At 43.7% G+C, this 18703-nt stretch overlaps 1 protein-coding gene and 1 long non-coding RNA gene across 2 annotated transcripts in view; one reads left to right on the forward strand and one right to left on the reverse strand.

Moving 5' to 3' along the window:
* On the reverse strand, nt 1–17268 carry PLAU (plasminogen activator, urokinase). The gene is made up of 12 exons (XM_083440515.1): nt 17138–17268; nt 12568–12696; nt 11603–11660; nt 10773–10877; nt 9459–9633; nt 8793–8884; nt 7888–8080; nt 5728–5873; nt 4253–4390; nt 3600–3742; nt 1923–2468; nt 1–1498 (listed from the first exon to the last, which is right to left on the reverse strand). The coding sequence occupies exons 2-11, from the start codon at nt 12625–12627 to the stop codon at nt 2280–2282; spliced, it is 1299 nt and encodes a 432-aa protein (XP_083296641.1). The 5' UTR covers nt 12628–12696; nt 17138–17268; the 3' UTR covers nt 1–1498; nt 1923–2279.
* Nucleotides 15046–18703, forward strand: part of LOC310677580 — a 16188-nt gene continuing 12530 nt past the window's right edge. The window contains exon 1 of the long non-coding RNA XR_014511298.1: nt 15046–15320. This is a non-coding gene — a long non-coding RNA (uncharacterized lncRNA). The remainder of the gene's footprint in view (nt 15321–18703) is intronic.

The following is an 18703-nucleotide window of genomic DNA, read 5'->3' on the forward strand; positions in this document are numbered from 1 at the left end:
TCCACACAGCAGTAATATTTTATTGGTGTTTAAAATCCATGATTTATAAACAATAAGTTAAAGTAAGATTATTAAATAACAATTGGGGTTCCAGCCCCAGCACATATATTACATATTCATTGAATAAAACATTCTTTCTTAATTATATAAAAAAGCCACTGCCAGGAGCCTTAGGAAAACAGGTAAAAATGGCAAGCAATATTTACAAATGTTCTTCATTATGAGGGACACCCTCATCTGCTGAAGCTTGACCCAGTTCAGGGTCTGTAAAATTCTGCAAGGTCAAAAATGACCTCTCTGGTCTAGCTATGCTCTGAGTTTTGCCTTGTACACACCATGTGTTATACCACAACAGGGTTTTTTGTTGTTTTTTAAGGTGCGTAACAGAATTTAGTCACCTTATCATTAAAAAAAATTGGCAGCTGAAATGCTGTCAGCAATCTACACAGAGAGTCAGACAAATATGGTAGAACCAGTCCTTTGGGCAGCGACTGGGAGTGCAAATGCTGACATAGAGGAAGGTACTGGTGGTTTTTGTTGAAATAATATTCATTAGTGAACCCTGTTAAAAATGCAGCGCTCTTATCTCAACAGCACCTGTGGAATGACAAGTCGTACGAAGCCAGAGACAGCTAAACCTTGGAATTAAAAATCAAAACGATTTTTTTTGTTTCAATTTTGCTTCTTTTCAAAATACTTCCCCCATTGCTGTTTTTCAAAGTTGGTAGAAAATGCCAGAAATGATTTATATTTTAACTCCCCACCCCTTCACCTTACATTTAATCCTGCCTTTCTTCCATCATGAAGCCCAAATTATGGTGGTACCTCATACATGGGTTTCTCATGCAGATACACATTTAAGGCACTGTGGAGCCCCAGATCTCCTGAGCTCCAGCAAAGTAGTGATGGCCTCATGCGCCTCCCTGCAAGCTACTTCTCAAGCAACAATCTGCTCTATGACTCAGCAAGACATCCTTGTGAGGTCAACAGACATATGCTCAATTGCCTGCTCTTCTGAGTTGCTAAGCTGCCTTAAACAAACAGGACCAGCTTCATTGTAGAAACAATCCAAATTGTGACAATATCTTAGGGACACCAATGAAGCAGTTCTGGAATCTGCACGTGATGCCCCCCAGCAACCTTTGAGACATTGCAAACTTCTCAGATATTATGGCACATTCAGAGCCATTTAACATATATTTGGCTGTTCCTGTGGACAACTCACTGTTTCTTGACCTGGGTGATGACACCCAGGAAGTCCCTGGGATTTTTGCTTTTGATTGCCTTCAAATGGTTTCCAAATTCAGGTTATGACACAGGCTTGCATCTTAGACTTGTTTTTTTTTCCTTTAAAAAACAAACCAACCCTGACACTACACCCCACAGAGATCTAAACGCACATAATGAATCAATAGGGCAGCACAGTTGTCCTGAAATCTCATTCAATTAAATGAGTCTGAGTTGTTTTTCTGGATGGCACTAATATTACGTTAATAGCCTGTCAGGGAACTGCCATCGGAGCTGGAGGCGGAGAGGAGGCTCCAGAGGGATGGCGGAGAGGGTCCCAGTAGGGAGAGAGGTAGCCCTTCCGCTGGGGAAGGAAATCAGCGTAACACCAGTGGAGAAGGGGGGCAGATAGGGGAATCGGAGAGGTGGCTCCAGGACTCTTCGCCGGAGACCAGCGGAGAGAGTACAGGTACTCCGCTGCCCACACCCACTTTGCGCAGAAGACTTCCGCGCAGGCAAAGTAGAAGGAGACTGGGCGTCAAACAGCTTCTATGTTGGAAGAGGTTCAAGAAACGCCCACTGACGGATTCTGCCAGCGACCGAGGCAGCCACGGAACAGAAAGGGTTCAACCAGGCAACCTAGCTAGGAGTAACGGCAACTTACGCACGAGCAACCCCCAGAACCATTACATAGCCAATTTAAAAACCTTACCAAAAAAAACCCGCACCTACTGACAAAGTGAAATACTGACTCCTGTAAATAAGGCCACATGTATATTACATTGGCTGGCTAAAACACTCCTTATTTAAATGTTAAATATTGAAGAGCTTCCCCACTCCACCATGGGAGAATGTGTGTTGTTCAGTGATGGTTTCTGCTTCGGACACAGCGACACAAATGTTAACGAATTGACCTGATGTTAAGTCCAGTCAAGGTAGCCACCAAAGAACCGTCAACTCCAAAACAAGGCTTGGCGTTTCAATGGCCTCTAATGTTCCTTGGCTCAGTTTCCATGCTTCAGCTCCATGCTCCATGGAAAGCTGCCATATCTTCATTTAGGAAGGTAGGAACTTTTGTAATGGATGCCGTTCATGTGGGTTTCGATCCAGCGAAGGTAATTTGCGACTCTTGTGTAGACGCCAGGCCTCTCTTTGTCAGCACAGCCGTCACCCCAGCTGACGATACCATATAGCACCATCCTGTCACTGCTTGCACAAACCAGGGGACCGCCGGAATCTCCCTGATGGAACGTAAGAATGATGGTGAGCATTTAAAGAGAAGAAAGCTAGGGGAAAGCACATCTCAGGAATTCTGTGGTTGAACTAGTGCCCTATTTTACAATAATGGGACACAAGGTGAAGGAGGTGAGGACAGGTGACCCCACCTAGGCCCAAAGTCACCCCCCCTCAATAATCACCCAGGCCTCAAAACTGTCCAAAATTCCCTTTCTCTCTTCTAAAAATCCAAAACAGCCTTTCTCTGCTCTTCTCTGCTTTTCTCACAAGATGCATAGGAAAAATGTTACTCTTTTATCAGCACGAGAAGGCTTCAAAAAGCTAATGAATAGGCTCTGTTCAAAGCAGGCCTGAGACCTGACTTTTATCTCATTCAGTTGCAACATCTTTGAACATGCTGAACCACAAGGCTTGGCGACCCCCCTTGGCTTCTCACCCCCCTTTCCCAAAAATAGGAGCTTTCTGTTCATGCTCAGGGGAACTCAACATGGACTATTGAAGAGGAGGAGAAAGGGGAGGAAACTGGAAGGGGAATATATGCTCTGTGCAAATGACTGTGAACCCGTGCTTGTTTGTGAACTATCACACTTGCTCCTTCTACCAGTTCATGGATGGTAGAAATAAAGCTTTTTCTCCGAAAACTATTCCTTGAGTGTCTGTTTGACTCCCACTCCCTTTCCCGGGCACAATATTTTTTCCCACCCGATGGCAAAGCCTCATAAGGCTACAAAGGAAAGGAAGTGGCCATGACAGCTTAAGCTCTAGCACAGCCATTCTCAAACTTGGGTCCCTAGTTGTTGTTGGACTACAACTCCTAAGTGCCAGGACCTGTGGTCGGGGGTGATAGGAGTTGTAGTCCAGCAACCTTTGGGGACCCAACTTTGCGAAAAGCTGCTCTAGCATCAAGGAATCCTCTTTCAACAGATTCCAAATTACAAAGGAGCTGGCTTAGCCCAGCGGAATAAATAGGATTGTGTTCCTTGCCTCAAACATGTACCTTGCAAGATGTTTGGTATAGTGGGATATTAAATTCTAAATCTTCAGATGTGCATTAGGCCTATTCTAGAGAAAGGGACTGCATTAGCCAGACCATTCTGTTGACATAAAATGTAGACATTGCGCACAAGGAAACTTACCTTGCATGAATCTGTCTGCCACGTTTGATCTCCAGCACAGAACATGTTGTCCGTCACCCTGTCCTTATAGTATTTCTTACACAAAGACTGGGGTATCAGGTTGACATTGGTTGATTTCAGGATCCTTGCGAAGTAAATGTCAGCTGCAAAGCAGAAACATGACAGTTGGTTGGGTTCTTTTTTCTCAGCGAAGTCTAAAGCGATCTTCTTCATTGCAAAAACAAAGCAAGTTCAGAGCCTGCCTCACTGAATAGCCTCATACACGAAACCCAAATTCCTCTTCTTCAGCGAATAATGGCACACAAACTAAATTATGCAAACCAAACACAGCACAAAGTCTTTTGTATGTAGAATATGACTTTGTTTGTTGCAGAACCAGAGCTGTAGTGGAGCTGGGTGCACAGAGCACATGCAACCTTAGCGACTGGCCTCTAGCAAGGTTCAAAAGCAAGGATGGGGAATTTGTGATACTCAAGGTGTTGTTGAATTCACAACTCCCAGCAGCCCCAGCCAGCATAGCAGTCAGGAATGATGGGAGTTGTAGTCTAGCAGCTTCTGGAAGGCTAATGGTTCCTGATTCCTAATCAAGAGAGTGCTGGTAACACATGCCACACAACCTGCATTCGGAATGGGAAAGGTGTCTGTCAACTTACTCTTGTTTTCTCTTCCATAGCCAGAAACTTCACACTGGAAATTGTCTGGAAATGAGTCTTGTGATGGCAAGCAGATGGTCTTCACAGTGTCTGACTCTTGTGCACACTGGCCAGAAGATGATCGGATCCTCATTAGGGCTAAAGAAGGAATAAAGAATGCATGTCATAGAGGGAACCTTCTAACACTAAACTCTTTAGAAACAGAATAATATATATTTAGAGCTATCCGTTCCAGGTGCTTTTCCAGACGACATATGATTGTACAGTGCTACCTCTGGTTATGTACTTAATTCGTTCCAGAGGTCCGTACTTAACCTGAAACTGTTCTTAACCTGAAGCACCACTTTAGCTAATGGGGCCTCCTGCTGCCATGCCGCCGGAGCACGATTTCTCTTCTCATACTGAAGCAAAGTTCTTAACCCAAGGTAATATTTCTGGGTTAGCGGAGTCTGTAACCTGAAGCGTATGTAACCCGAGGTACCACTGTAGTCATGTTACTGCATTTACTTGTATGCATAATCCCTACCTCCCGCTGATAATTTAGATTGCGAGATCTGATAAAAAAATGTAGCTTAAAATGGACTCTTTTATTATGTTCAGTAATTAATAGAGTATTTTAATGACAATAATAAAAAGTATATGTACTTTGTTAATGTGCATCTCCCCTCACCCCTTTTAATCTGCTATTATTTATATGGCTGGTATGGTTTACTTGTTTGTTTTCTTCCATAAATGTTACATTAATATTTCATATAACATATTACACGATTCCCCATTCCCCCCGCTTTATGTATTGTATATTTTTCTTTGCTGTAAGTTGCTTGAAGACCTTTGGGTGACAAGCAACTAATAAGTTTGATAAATGGTAAATAAAACTAATTTGTTTAACCATAGAAACACATCGTAAGCATTTCCAGGACTGGCTAGAGATAGTGAAACACCGCCAACCCAGGAAAAATTAATCTCTTGACTGCCTCAGTGAGAGAAGAAATCATCTTCCCTGACTCTCAAAGTATTTTCCTTACAATGATCTGATAGAACGCCCACCCCCAAATGTTTGGTGAAAGAAGATAGCTCATTCGTACCTGTATATTTTCCTAAGCTATCATCTGCAGTCATTTTTGTATCGTTTGCAAATATGGGGATGATGTCATGACAATGAAATACGAGGTGTTTTGCTGTAAGGCTGTGTAACACACTATAATTTTAAGGCACATTTGAAGCACATTCGTTCCCTCAAAGGATTCTGGGCGCTGCAGGTAACTCTGTGAGAGGTAAACTACAATGACTAGAATTCTTTGACAAAAAGAACGGGCTTCAAATGTGCTTTAGAAGTACACAACCTACACCATTCCTCACTAAAATGGGCCCTTATTTTGCAGCAGTACTTGGGTGAGACATTTGTTCCTCAGTTTTTTGCATGCTCAGGTGAAACATGTCTATGATTCAGAAGGGAAGCTGGAGATGTCACTTACCAATATCATTATTATAATCCGTTCTCTGAAGTGTGTAGTCCTCATGAATGACAACCCTATCAACATTAAACTTTTGCTCCTTCGTATCATCAGTGTACAATTCAGACTTCCCGAGAATAACAGTCAGCTTGGATAGGTCAGGAATGCTGAAAAGCAATGAAAACATTGATTAGGGGAAAATTTATACAGGAGCATATCTCCCCACATTTGCTCAGTTTTCTGTCTCGGTCACAAGAGAACAGAAACATAATTTTGCAGTCCTCTTTCTTGTTTGAGCCTCATTGTTTTGTTAGGTGAATGGTGGGACTTAAAATTTAACATGTCTCATAGCACATGTAGCTATTCTGTCTTAAAAATACAGACATTTGAGGACATCTCATTTTGAACCAGCAAAACATGAGCATATATCAACACAAAACTTTTTTTTATAGAAAAGGATTGCTTTTTACAACAGACTGTTTCACATTCCAAAAAGTTCTAAAGCACTTCTTCAAATATATCAATTTCATATATTTCTTGGTAAACAAAGATATAGCAGTAGCAATATCCTACAATTTAATAAATCACTTTCTAAACTTTGGTTGGTTTTTTTAAATAGGTTTTCCAGTATTTAGGATGCAATCCTATAACAATTTTAGGACTCGATGGGTCTTCTTTTACTAACATGCGCAGGCTGCCCCTAACCATGTCCACTCAGAGGTAAGTCCTATTGAATTCAATGGCGCTTACTCCTTGTGTATCATAAGCCTTATATGGGTACATTCCTTCTGGTCTAGAACATTTGTGGATGAGAATTAAAATGTGTTTGTATAGGATTGTGAAATTTTAGCATACAGATGGGCTTTATTAACTGAGGAAAAAAAAGAAAAAGTCTTTTGTAACAGAAAAGGTCACCAACTTTTTTAAGGCTAGACATTTCTTAAAAACACACAAGTACTTACAAGTACTGCACCGGCAGGCAAATATTATTTATAGCTATCAAGTGGCCGTTACAATATAAACGCCAAAAGAAAATATATGTAAGTTAAGTAATTGATCTAGGGGAAAGATAACTTCTGCAAGGGCAGCTAAAACTTACACACTTACAGTGCAAACCTATGCAGAATTCAATAAGCTAAGTATGTGTAGGACTACAACCATGGGCTGTAATATGAAACCCACTTACTTGACAGGAACCTTCACTGATTTTAATGAGACTTAACCCTCAACAATCCTAAGACTGGGCTATTCATCAGTTTTGTCACTGAGGAGAAAGCTCTGGGACCTTCATTACAGTGGTGCCCCGCAAGACGAATGCCTCGCAAGACGGAAAACCCGCAAGACGAAAGGATTTTCCGTTTGCAGAGGCGCTTCGCAAGACGAATTTCCCTATGGGCTTGCTTCGCAAGACGAAAATTGACGAAAATTTTTGAGGTTTTTTTTCGCTCCAAAACCCCTTTTTCTGAAGCGCTAAGCTGCTAAAAGCCTTTTAGCAGGAAAACCGCTAATCCCTTAAGCCTTAAAAAGCCGTTTTTAGCCCTTAAACTGTCAATAGCGCTAATAGCGTTAATCCGCCAATGGGCTTGCTTCGCAAGACGAAAAAACCTCAAGACGAAAAGACTCGCGGAACGGATTCTTTTCGTCTTGCGAGGCACCACTGTATATATTTTTAGGCATCAGGCGAAAACATTCAACCAGGCCTTTGGCTGATTAATATTCAACCAGGCCTTTGGCTAATTAATATTCTACAGCCTTTTAAATGTGTCTATGGGAATGTGGGGTATTGTTTTGTTGTTTTGTTTTACTTATTTACTTGGTCCACCCCCCCCCCCCAGTATTTTATTCTGTGAACTGCCCTGAGATCCTATGATGAAGGATAGTTTATAATCTAATAATGAAATGAAATGAAATGAAAAAACACAGGAAAGTTGCCTTATACTGCCAGACCACTGGTCCATCCAGTTCATTGGCCTGCTGCCAACATTGCCTAGCCATGGGAGTCTTTTCCTAGCCCTACCTGCAGAAGGAGCATGAGACCTTTTCCACACAGAGCATATGCTGTACCAGGGAGCTAAAATCCCTCCCTTTCACAGTGTGGAATGTTGACTAAGGGATCTCTTATCTAGAAAACAATTCCGAAGTGGAGAATTAAAAGGAAAAAGTTGATTGTGAAGCACTTACTTGCTTCCGAAGCAGTGTGCTGCTGTCAGGACCCAACACGGATCTATGAGGCTACCGCCACAAAGAAACTGACTACCGCCTCTCTTATCGGTGTGGTAGATGGTTGCTATCCAAGGCTGAGACTCTATGGGTGCTTTGTAACCGCCCACAATCTTGAAGTACTTGCGAAAACTCCTCTGGCCACATGTGGCTTCTGTAAAAGGAAGAGAGAGCCTCAAGGATTTGCCCCAGTGAAGAACAAACATAGCTTTATCTCTTCGCAATAAAGACTAGGTCCTCAAGGTAGCAAGATCCCCATGAAGATGTGCAAAGTTTGGTTGCCCCTCACAAATTTCTAGGCCAAGGTTAAGGTCTGATCAACACTTTCCGACCAATGATATGGAAACATCCTTCCTGAATTTGTACCGCTAGGACTGCAGGTGAGGGGGTCATATATAGAAGAAGTTGGATTTGATATCCCGCTTTATCACTCCCCTTCAGGCTAACATTCTCCTTTCCCCTCCCCCCCCCACAGCAAACACTCTGTGAGGTGAGTGGGGCTGAGAGACTTCAGAGAAGTGTGACTGGCCCAAGGTCATCCAGCAGCTGCATGTGGAGGAGCGGGGAAGCGAACCCGGTTCCCCAGATTACGAGGCTACCGCTCTTAACCACTACACCACACTGGCTCACTCTGCATAGAATGCTCGCACAGTGGGGAACAGACTAAGCGAAAATCCTTCTACTGAACATGCTAGCTGTCTACTGACAAATTATTTTTGTCTACTTAACTTGCCAAAGTTAGTATCTGGCCCAGAATAGGAATTTCTTCGGCTTACAGTGCTTGGCTTCATTATGAACTGGTTTTTGTGTGCCTTGCTTTGATTTTAAAAGTTTATAAGCACCTGGCACCCTAAGTAATAACATACCTTTTCGGCATACGTCGATTTTGCAGGATGTTGAAGAGGTTCGATAACCATTCCTAACGTAACACCACGGCTTGGATCGGCCATCTGGATTTCTGAAAAACAATGGAATATTGCCTTCAAAAGAATGATCCTCAGTAATACCAACGCCAACCTGCAGGGGGCGGCAGAATGCCTCCACTTCATGTAGGTCATAGTACAGTATGCTGAAGTCATCCAGTTCACCTATATTCTTAGTAATGCTAGTTAAATGTTCCTGCAGGGCACTAATCCTGCAAACTACCAAGTATAACTATTGGCAACGTTGAACAGAACCCTTGAACCTGGCAAAGTTGCCTAAAGAAGGGATTTCAGTAGGTGGGGCAAGGTGCCCCAGGCAAAATAACACTTTTGCTCAACTATTAGTTATACTTTGTCCTTGTAATCCAAAGAGAACCATACGGAATCCCTGTTTGCATCAACAAAGACAATGTGAATGAAATCCTAACCATTCTTAAAAGTACAAGTTATAGTAGAAGATCTAGTCATTCACCACAGCTGATGTTCTTGTGGAATGCCAGCCAGATGTGCATTATTGGCACATGGCAACTGTGGAACTATGGGCTGGGGGAGAAATAAAAAATAGGGCAGCTGGACCTATAGCAGTACATTCCGTTGCATTTCAGTTACCTGCAGAAGTTGTGCTTTCCTAACCCAAGTTTCATGGCATTCTCCATGCCATCATGATAAGGCCATCTCTGCAGCGAAGGGGAGTCCCAATCCAGGCACCTGTCACCTTTCTCATTCACGGACAAAGTCCCTCTGTAGTCCTCCCCGTTGTCTGTATAGCAGCGACTTTCAGCATCTGTCGAGAAAACAAGAGGATTGTCAGTGCTGGTGGAGAACTGGCAGCTGAGAGGTTCCATGGAATCCATTGAGATCAAAGGATTTTTGTCATGTTAAATCTTGACTTGCCAGTGCCAGGATGTTATTGCCAACGTGTCTATACTTCTCTGCATTTCATTTCTCTCTGACTTTGTCGTTGTCAGTCCCACCCCACCAACCATATTTATATAAACCTATAATTCAAGGAAGCGCTTCATACATTTCATGAACTGCGCCCCATGAGATTTTGCTGTTTTGCTGCAACAGACTAACATGACCCTGCCTCTGGATTCTGGAACTATAGGGCCAGATCCAGCAAACCAATTCCACTAGCGGAAGCCAGCTTGACAGCTACCACTAGCACAACAGGGATTTTTCTGCTCTACTCCCCCTGCACCCCCCCCCGTCCTTCCTCCAAAACTGTTCTGGAAAGTTGGGAGAACCTACAAAACAGTGGACAGGAGCGAGGAGGGAGAGGGTCATCATTCCATCAAGCAAACAGAGATGATTGCGCAGGTGGAACAATTACGTTAGTGCTGCGCTGATTTTTACTCTATCTTTTCAGATACCCGTTCTCGAAGTGGTTTACAGCTCAATAAGCCTCCCAACCCAGGGACGCGGGTGGCGCTGTGGGTTAAACCACAGAGCCTAGGACTTGCCAATCAGAAGGTCGGCGGTTCGAATCCCCGTGATGGGGTGAGCTCCCATTGCTCAGTCCCTGCTCCTGCCAACCTACCATCCGAAAGCACATCAAAGTGCAAGTAGATAAATAGGTACCGCTGTGGCGGGAAGGTAAATGGCGTTTCCATGCGCTGCTCTGGTTTGCCAGAAGCAGCTTAGTCATGCTGGCCACATGACCCGGAAGCTGTACGCCAGCTCCCTCGGCCAATAAAGCAAGACGAGCACCGCAACCCCAGAGTCGTCCACAACTGGACCTAATGGTCAGGGGTCCCTTTACCTTTAAGCCTCCCACCCAATCTCTTGTTTCTTTTGGGGGGGGAGTGTCCAGAGTGGCTTTGTCTGTTCCAAAAAACTGGAGGATTTATTGGCGTTCTTTAATTTCTAAAGGCCGTGAGTTGTTGAGTAAAAACGGAAACAAGTTTTGAAGTGATCACCTACCGATTTCACAGTGGTCCCCACTATATCCTTTGGGGCATAAGCAACGTCTCATTCCAGAAAAGAGGTAGTAGGAGACACAGGTTCCTCCATTCAGACAGGTGCAACCTGCAAACAAGACATTGAGGGGAAATTGTAGTATGCCACACTGTAGGCCAAACATCACATCATGTCCAAATGCGTAGCAAAACTTCAGTGGGCCCCTTCTTCAAGGACAACCTTCCTCATCCTATTGCCCTCTAGATATTTTATGCAACTCCCATCAGCCCCACCCAGAAGACTGCTCTAAGAAAAAGAAGCTTTAGGAAGAAAGACAGATTCTCCATCCATTGCCTTTCCTTCCATGGGAACCTCTTTGAGAGAGAGGAAGAAGAAGAAGAAGAAGAAGAAGAAGAAGAAGAAGAAGAAGAAGAAGAAGAAGAGTTTGGATTTGATATCCCGCTTTATCACTACCCAAAGGAGTCTCAAAACGGCTAACATTCTCCTTTCCCTTCCTCCCCCACAACAAACACTCTGTGAGGTGAGTGGGGCTGAGAGACACCAAAGAAGTGTGACTGGCCCAAGGTCACCCAGCAGCTGCATGTGGAGGAGCAGAGATGCGAACCCGGTTCCCCAGATTACGAGTCAACCGCTCTTCATCACTACACCACACTGGGAATCGCCAGGAGATATTGCAGCGAGAAAGCAGAGGGTGATGAAAGGGTTAAGCGGTGCTATCTCAAAGAAGGGGCTATCAGAGGTTCATTACATGTCCAAAACAAGGAATTTGGCACTTTGTCAAAGAGCAGCAGCAGTTTTCAGATGTCAACAAAAAGCTGCAAAGATTTCTTTACCTTTATGTTCATACTTAGCTTTGCTTCCCAGCTTGCGATCTTTCTTCCGGTGGTGAAACTAAGAGGGAACAAAGACGGACACAAATTATTCTAAAGGAAAAATAAGGAAGCATTATTTAGATGAAGCTAATCCTAAATAACTCCCCCTCCCCTTATTTTCATTTCCCTCATAACAACCCTGAGAGGTAGGGCAGTTTCTTACAGATGATTTCGCTAAGCTTTAGGGTGTAAAGCAGGGCTAACCAACATGGTGTTCTCAGTTCTTGTTGGACCATCATCCCATACCACTGTCCATACTGGTTGGGGCAGATGAAAGTTGTAGTCCAATCATATATAATGGGTGGCTTCTGCAGATGTGTACTGCTGTGCATTAAATCAGGGGTGGCTTGGACTACATGTATGTATGTATGTATGTGTTCCATAATTCTTAAAAAATAATTTTGTGGAGAAGACTTTCTGCAGCTAAGTCACATATGGTGGGGCAGGCAGAATCATATCTAATCTTCTATTATGTAAGAGAGAAGCAGGCAGAAGGGTGAGGTGGAGGAAGAAGCAGAAGAACCAAGGGTTTGGGAAAGAACTAGACTTGAAAAAGCAAGGGGAGAAGGGATAGCTTTAAAGGGCAGGTTAGAAGAAGCAGTCCAGAGAAATGAGGAGAGGAAGAAGTCTGTTTTGTGTGTGTGTTGTATGGACTGGGAGATGGAAAGGGCAGAGAGGTGATCAAAAGGAAGGGAACGTTGAGGTACATGTATTGCTTTGAAATAAATATGTAAAAAAGTATTTATCAGGTTATACATCCCAGAGTACAACCTCCTGCACGTACCAGCAGTAACCAAAAAAGAAAGAAGCTGCTAAAAATAGGTTTGGGCCATGGGCGAAAGAGGAAGCTTTGCATTTATGGTCAAACATGGAAATAAGCACAAACGCTTGTCAGTTGGAGTTCCTGCCACGGTTGCAAAACTTACTGATGCTATGTCTGTGACGAGAACGCTCAGCATTACAGAGATGGTGATGAGTAACTTCATGGCGTTGGGCAAGAGGTTCCTATTTCCACCAGTTTGGTTCACTTCCTGGGTCCTTCTTTACACAGGTTTCTGCAAGCAAAGGGATAACCACAGGTTTGTAATGTGGAACAAAGATGGGACCAAACCGGTTTTTTCTTTCCAACTTGAATAGCCTTTCGTTGGCGAGGGGATATGTTAAGCTGATTTTCTTTCTCCCTGTTCCGTACTCAGGTTGAAACTGAGGATGTCTATCAAGGGAGAACCACCAGCAGGATGGTGTCTTCAGGTCCCACCTCCTGGTCCTCCTTAACCCTTTGTGCTTCCTTCTCTCCAACGCAAACACGGTGATCAACACACAAGGCTCTTCTGATCCACCACAGTGGTCCCAGCCCTGGTCCTACCGGAAAGTTGAAGGCATTGTTGCCCGTCATCCTACGATGCACCCCTGGTAAACAGGTTTCACAGATTTCTGTAGTGTTCTGAAAACCTGCTTGGCCAGAAATTATAATGGAAATGTGTATACACCGAGAGCAACAATTTCAGTATCAAGTTGCCTTTGATTCTATCGTCTGTCGCCAGCCTATTGTCTAGTCACAAGAAATAAGCATAACAGGCAATTCCTGGCACAATTTCTCCCCCTTTCTGCAAGACAAAATCCTGCTCTTTATACCTGGATTCCTCCCTCAGTTTTTGCGTTTTGAGGAAATAGTGTTCTCTTGAGCTCCGTTTTTGTCGGAATGATTAGAGAAGAGCCGAACTAATGCAATACCCCTGTTCTAAATATGTGATATGAAAATGCCCCATTGATTTCTGTGAAACATACTCCTACCTAGGTAGCATTTTGGATTATTACACTGCGAGGGTCTGTGTCAGTCTCAGGGAAAGCACTGATCATACTGCAATCACACTTGCCTGGAAGTAAATCCTATGGTGGGAGTATTGTTTAGTTTGTTATTGTGTTATGTGTTTTGTGGCTTTATACTGTAAGTGGCCCTGGAATCCCCAGCTGAAGGGTGGTATATACAGTGGTACCTCAGGTTAAGTACTTAATTCGTTCCGGAGGTCCATACTTAACCTGAAACTGTTCTTAACCTGAAGCACCACTTTAGCTAATGGGGCCTCCTGCTGTTGCCATGGCGCCGGAGCACGATTTCTGTTCTCATCCTGAAGCAAAGTTCTTAACCCGAAGCACTATTTCTGGGTTAGCGGAGTGTGTAACCTGAAGCGTATGTAACCTGAAGCGCATGTAACCCGAGGTACCACTGTAAATTTAATAAATAATAATAACTTGGTGAGACTTTCTTCCAAACAGACCAACATATGATTGTGCTGTGAATGAAGAAACACCTCAGTGATCCCTTTCACCAATAATGGCAACCATTTAGCAGGCTGTCGGTAATTAGCAATTTGTTAATTTGATTTCAAAGTATAAGCGGTAGACTATTATTATTGAGCTTTAAATCAATCTGGCAGAGATTCTCCTCTCTCTTGCAGAAAGTGTGCGCGCACATAGCAGGAGATTGCTCCATTAAAAGCTGGCGCCTTAACTTCACGAAGGGATGAACTCATTCTCAAAAAAGCCTGAGGTTATTTCATCTCTGCGTGTAGGGACAAAGCGCAATGTTTCAGGAAGGAATTTGGAAATAAACGGGCGCATCTATTGCCAAATTTGGTGACAAACCACCACCTGCTTGATTCAGGCAGCCCTTCTGTTGAAACTGAGGATTAAGGGGTAAGCTGTGCAAAAGACCGATGATGGAGACTTAAAATATCAGTTTTAACTCGTTCACCTCCAGTTTGTAATTTTCGCGAAGTTAAAAACAGGAAAGCAATAATGCAGAGAAATAAAATCCCATTGGACAAATGTGGGACTTACTTCTGAGTAAGAAAGCGTAGGATCGGGATGCATGGCCGCAATTCTATGCACACTCACATAGGAGCAACCCTTGCTGAATCTCATGATTTACAGTACAGTACTGGGCTGTAAAGGGATGCGGGTGGCGCTGTGGGTTAAACCACAGAGCCTAGGACTTGCTGATCAGAAGGTTGGCGGTTTGAATCCCCATGGCGGGGTGAGCTCCCATTGCTCGGTCCCTGCCAACCTAGCAGTTCGAAAGCACATCAAAGTGCAAGTAGATAAATAGGTACCACTCCGGCAAGAAGGTAAACGGCATTTCCGTGCGCTGCTCTGGTTTGCCAGAAGCGGCTCAGTCATGCTGGCCACATGTACGAAATGTTTTCCTATGTAGGAAAGCTGTACGCCAGCTCCCTCGGCCAATAAAGCGAGATGAGCGCCGCAACCCCAGAGTCAGCCACGACTGGACCTAATGGTCAGGGGTCCCTTTACCTTTACCTACTGGGCTGTAAAACAGTTGCATTAGGAGAACAGAAATTTCGAGGGATCCAGCAACTTGCATAGGGATGTCCTGTTAAGCTATACATTCTCAAGCTCCAAGCAGTCTTCAGCTTTCCTAGTGATCGAAGTGCTGATCATTGCGCAGGTTGTCACTTTCCCCCTCTGCTTTCCCTGGCTGACTTTTGCTCACTTGGCCACTGACAACCACGCAGACTCGACTCTCTGATTGGAGCGATCCCTGACCTGCATGTCTACGACGTGAACACCCTGGGCTGGTATGTGACTCACACCAGCCCAAGCTATCGAAGGCTGGAATCCCGACAGGACCATCTCCTCAGAGACACCTTTCTTACTACCAGTAAGTGGCGCCTTTCCAGACCTTAGCCAAGGCAGGGCACAGCTGCGCTGAAACCAAACCACGGCTACCACCTGCTCAAATTAAAACGAAACCATTGCTCACTGGTATAGGCAGATTGGCTGCACTATGTGCAAATTCAAACCTGCTCGATAAATATTGCTGAGACTGAATCCTGCCTAGGAAGTACTCATTGGGTAGATATTAACCACCCAGTCCCTCTTAGGCATCAAGGCCCTCTCCCTCTTCTGATGTAGCAGACCATTCAGGTGACCCTATTTTCCAGGGACAGTACTGGATTTACAGAAGCCATCCTTGTTTCTGATTTGATCCTGGAATGCCCCACTTTTCCTTTAGGATGTCCCTATTTTCACTGGAGAAATGTTGGAGGGTATGGAGTTGTGTGGCCCCCGAGCCAAGGAGATAAGTAACAATACAGCCTTTGTAGACATCTGAAGGCAGCCCTGTGTAGGGAAGTTTTTTAATGTTTTATTGTGGGGGTTTTATATGTTGAAAGCTGCCCAGAGTGGCTGGGAGAACCCGGTCAGATGGGCGGGGTATAAATATTATTATTATTATTATTATTATTATTATTATGATGATGGAATAGGACGTCCCTATTTTCACCAGATAACTGTTGTAAGGTATAGATGTTGCCTTCTCCTGTCCATCAAGCCCTCTATCATAGATACAGGGCAGGTATTTCCACACCTTATATGTGAATGAGAAGTTTGACTACTGGCTTTGTCAATGGCAGCTTGCCCATTACTTTTACTACGGCCACGTCTGCCATGCTTATTTGCTGGCTCCTGTTCAAAGAGCAAAAATGCTGCATGCTGAGCATTTTGCTGAGCAAAAATGCTGCATGCTCTGTTTCCCAGAGGCATCAGCCCAGTGCCTGAGCCTGCCTGCACTGCAGAGGGATCAAGGTGCGGGTTGGCAATAGCAGGGCACATGGACTCACATCGGAACATCAGGGAGCTGCTTTCGCGCCTGCTCAGCCTCTGCCCAAATGGTCTGCAGGACCGAAGTTCTAAGTGCAAATTGAAAAAGCTGCACAATCCCAATGAAATCTAAAAGGCAGATCCAATCGCCTCAAAGTTCAAGATAGATGCATTTGGCTCCCTTAACCAGATCATGCCGGACGGTCACAAAGGAACAGCAAGAGGAGAGACGCTGGAAAAAATCGCTTGTGTGTCTTTCATCCGCAGCTAAAAATTCTAAAATTGTCAGATAGAAGTCTACCCCATTCTTTCTAAAAGCACTCGGCGTAATTATATGAATGTAAATCCAAAGCAACACAAAGCTACAAGCAATGACAAAACTGCCTGGATGGAAACTGACATGTCAGAACACACTGAAATTGTGTTTAGCCTTTAGCCTCTAACGTTCACAGTTTCTTTGCAATCATATATTGTTTCCTAATATCTAATGCAGGTTCAAAACCAAAACAGACCATATTACAGCAGGAAAAGATTCAATAAGTGGTATTAAAACACAAGCAGACAAACATAACAAAGACATATTCGCGTTAACAGCATTCTATTCTTTTAAAATTGCCAATCTTGTTTTGAAAAACATATTCCAGACCTTGCCAGACTCTTCTGCATGTATAATCAAGCCTCTTGCAAAGAGGCGTTTATTGCTTTAAAAGGGAGCACCACAACAATAAAGCTTTGAGATGACTGAAAAGAGTATAAAGTCTTCGAGCATTAAAAAGTTGCAGCCATCATTCAACGGGGCTCTTTAAAACTTGTGTGTGGGCAATAGTTAATATAATTATATTTCATATAACTAAGATTTAAAGGTGTTGGACTTACCAGATGGAACAACAGTGGCAAAACTGTGCTGTGCTGTGCTCTGTGATGATATTGCTATAGCAGAAGGCTTAGCCTCTCAGTGTGCTCACTTTGACTGTTCTGCAGAGGAAACATAACTCTATATAAACCCTCACACAGAGCCCTGATTGGACGGCTCTGCCCTATGATGCATTCCAGCTTGATGACAAGAATGATATCATTCCACACTGCCTGGAGGTTTGCACCACTAGGGGGATTCAGTTGAAAAAACCAAAAAACCCATACATTTAACTCTTTGCAAACAGAAGTCACAAGTGACTCAATGAGGGGATTTCTAAAGCGTTGTGAATTGCAGTTTCACTACAGAAAGGCGTATCATCCATAGTATTGTATCGTATGTGTCTGGAGCTAGATCTTCATCCAGACCCTCGCCGGCATACTTGATTAGCAATTGGTGTTCTTCATTACCTTGGAAAAGTAGAGAAAAATCCCTTGCTGGAAGAGGAAATGAATATTTAGTTTTTCATCTGCAATGTGCTCAGGGACAAAATTAGATGTGTTAACAGATTTTCTTCTTCTTTTCATGCCTACTTGAATTCCATATGCTTTAACACTCATAAGTTAAATTTGCCGTGGAAGACTTCAAAGGAACGGTTTTATTTAATAAAAAGCATCCAAGAAATAGAACAGGGCACACTGAGTGGCCCTATCATTATTATTGTTGTTGTTGTTGTTTAGTCATTTAGTCGTTTCCGACTCTTCGTGACCCCATGGACCAGAGCACACCAGGCACTCCTGTCTTCCACTGCCTCCCGCAGTTTGGTCAAACTCATGCTGGTAGCTTCGAGAACACTGTCCAACCATCTCGTCCTCTGTCGTCCCCTTCTCCTTGTGCCCTCCATCTTTCCCAACATCAGGGTCTTTTCCAGGGAGTCTTCTCTTCTCATGAAGTGGCCAAAGTATTGGAGTCTCAGTTTCGGGATCTGTCCTTCCAGTGAGCACTCAGGGCTGATTTCCTTAAGAATGGATAGGTTTGATCTTCTTGCAGTCCATGGGACTCTCAAGAGTCTCCTCCAGCCCCAGAATTCAAAAGCATCAATTCTTCGGCGATCAGCCTTCTTTATGGTCCAGCTCTCACTTCCATACATCACTACTGGGAAAACCATAGCTTTTACTACACGGACCTTAGTGTGAAACGGTTGCCCTCAGATGGCTAATTTTCGGCATCATAAAAGGACAGCAAATTGTTAGCTATTTAGTTTATTATTATTACATCGTTCCTGTTAGGAAGGGTGAGAAGCAGAATCAGTCTCAACTGCTGCACTCCAAGGGTGTGGCAGGAGAGGATGGCAAACGTTGCCAGAAGATTAAAGGGCAATCAAAGAAACACGGAAGCATTTAAGTGTAGTATAGTATAGTATAGTATAGTAATAGTATAGTATAGTATAGTATAGTATAGTATAGTATAGTATAGTATAGTATCAAAATATATATTTTTATATATACAGCCAAGGGACACAGGTGGTGCTGTGGTCTAAACCACTGAGCCTCTGGGGCTTGCCAGTCAGAAGGTCGGTGGTTCGAATC

This window comes from Podarcis tiliguerta (assembly GCF_965153285.1).
Source record: "Podarcis tiliguerta genome assembly, chromosome: 5".
Classification (NCBI taxonomy): Eukaryota; Metazoa; Chordata; class Lepidosauria; order Squamata; family Lacertidae; genus Podarcis; species Podarcis tiliguerta.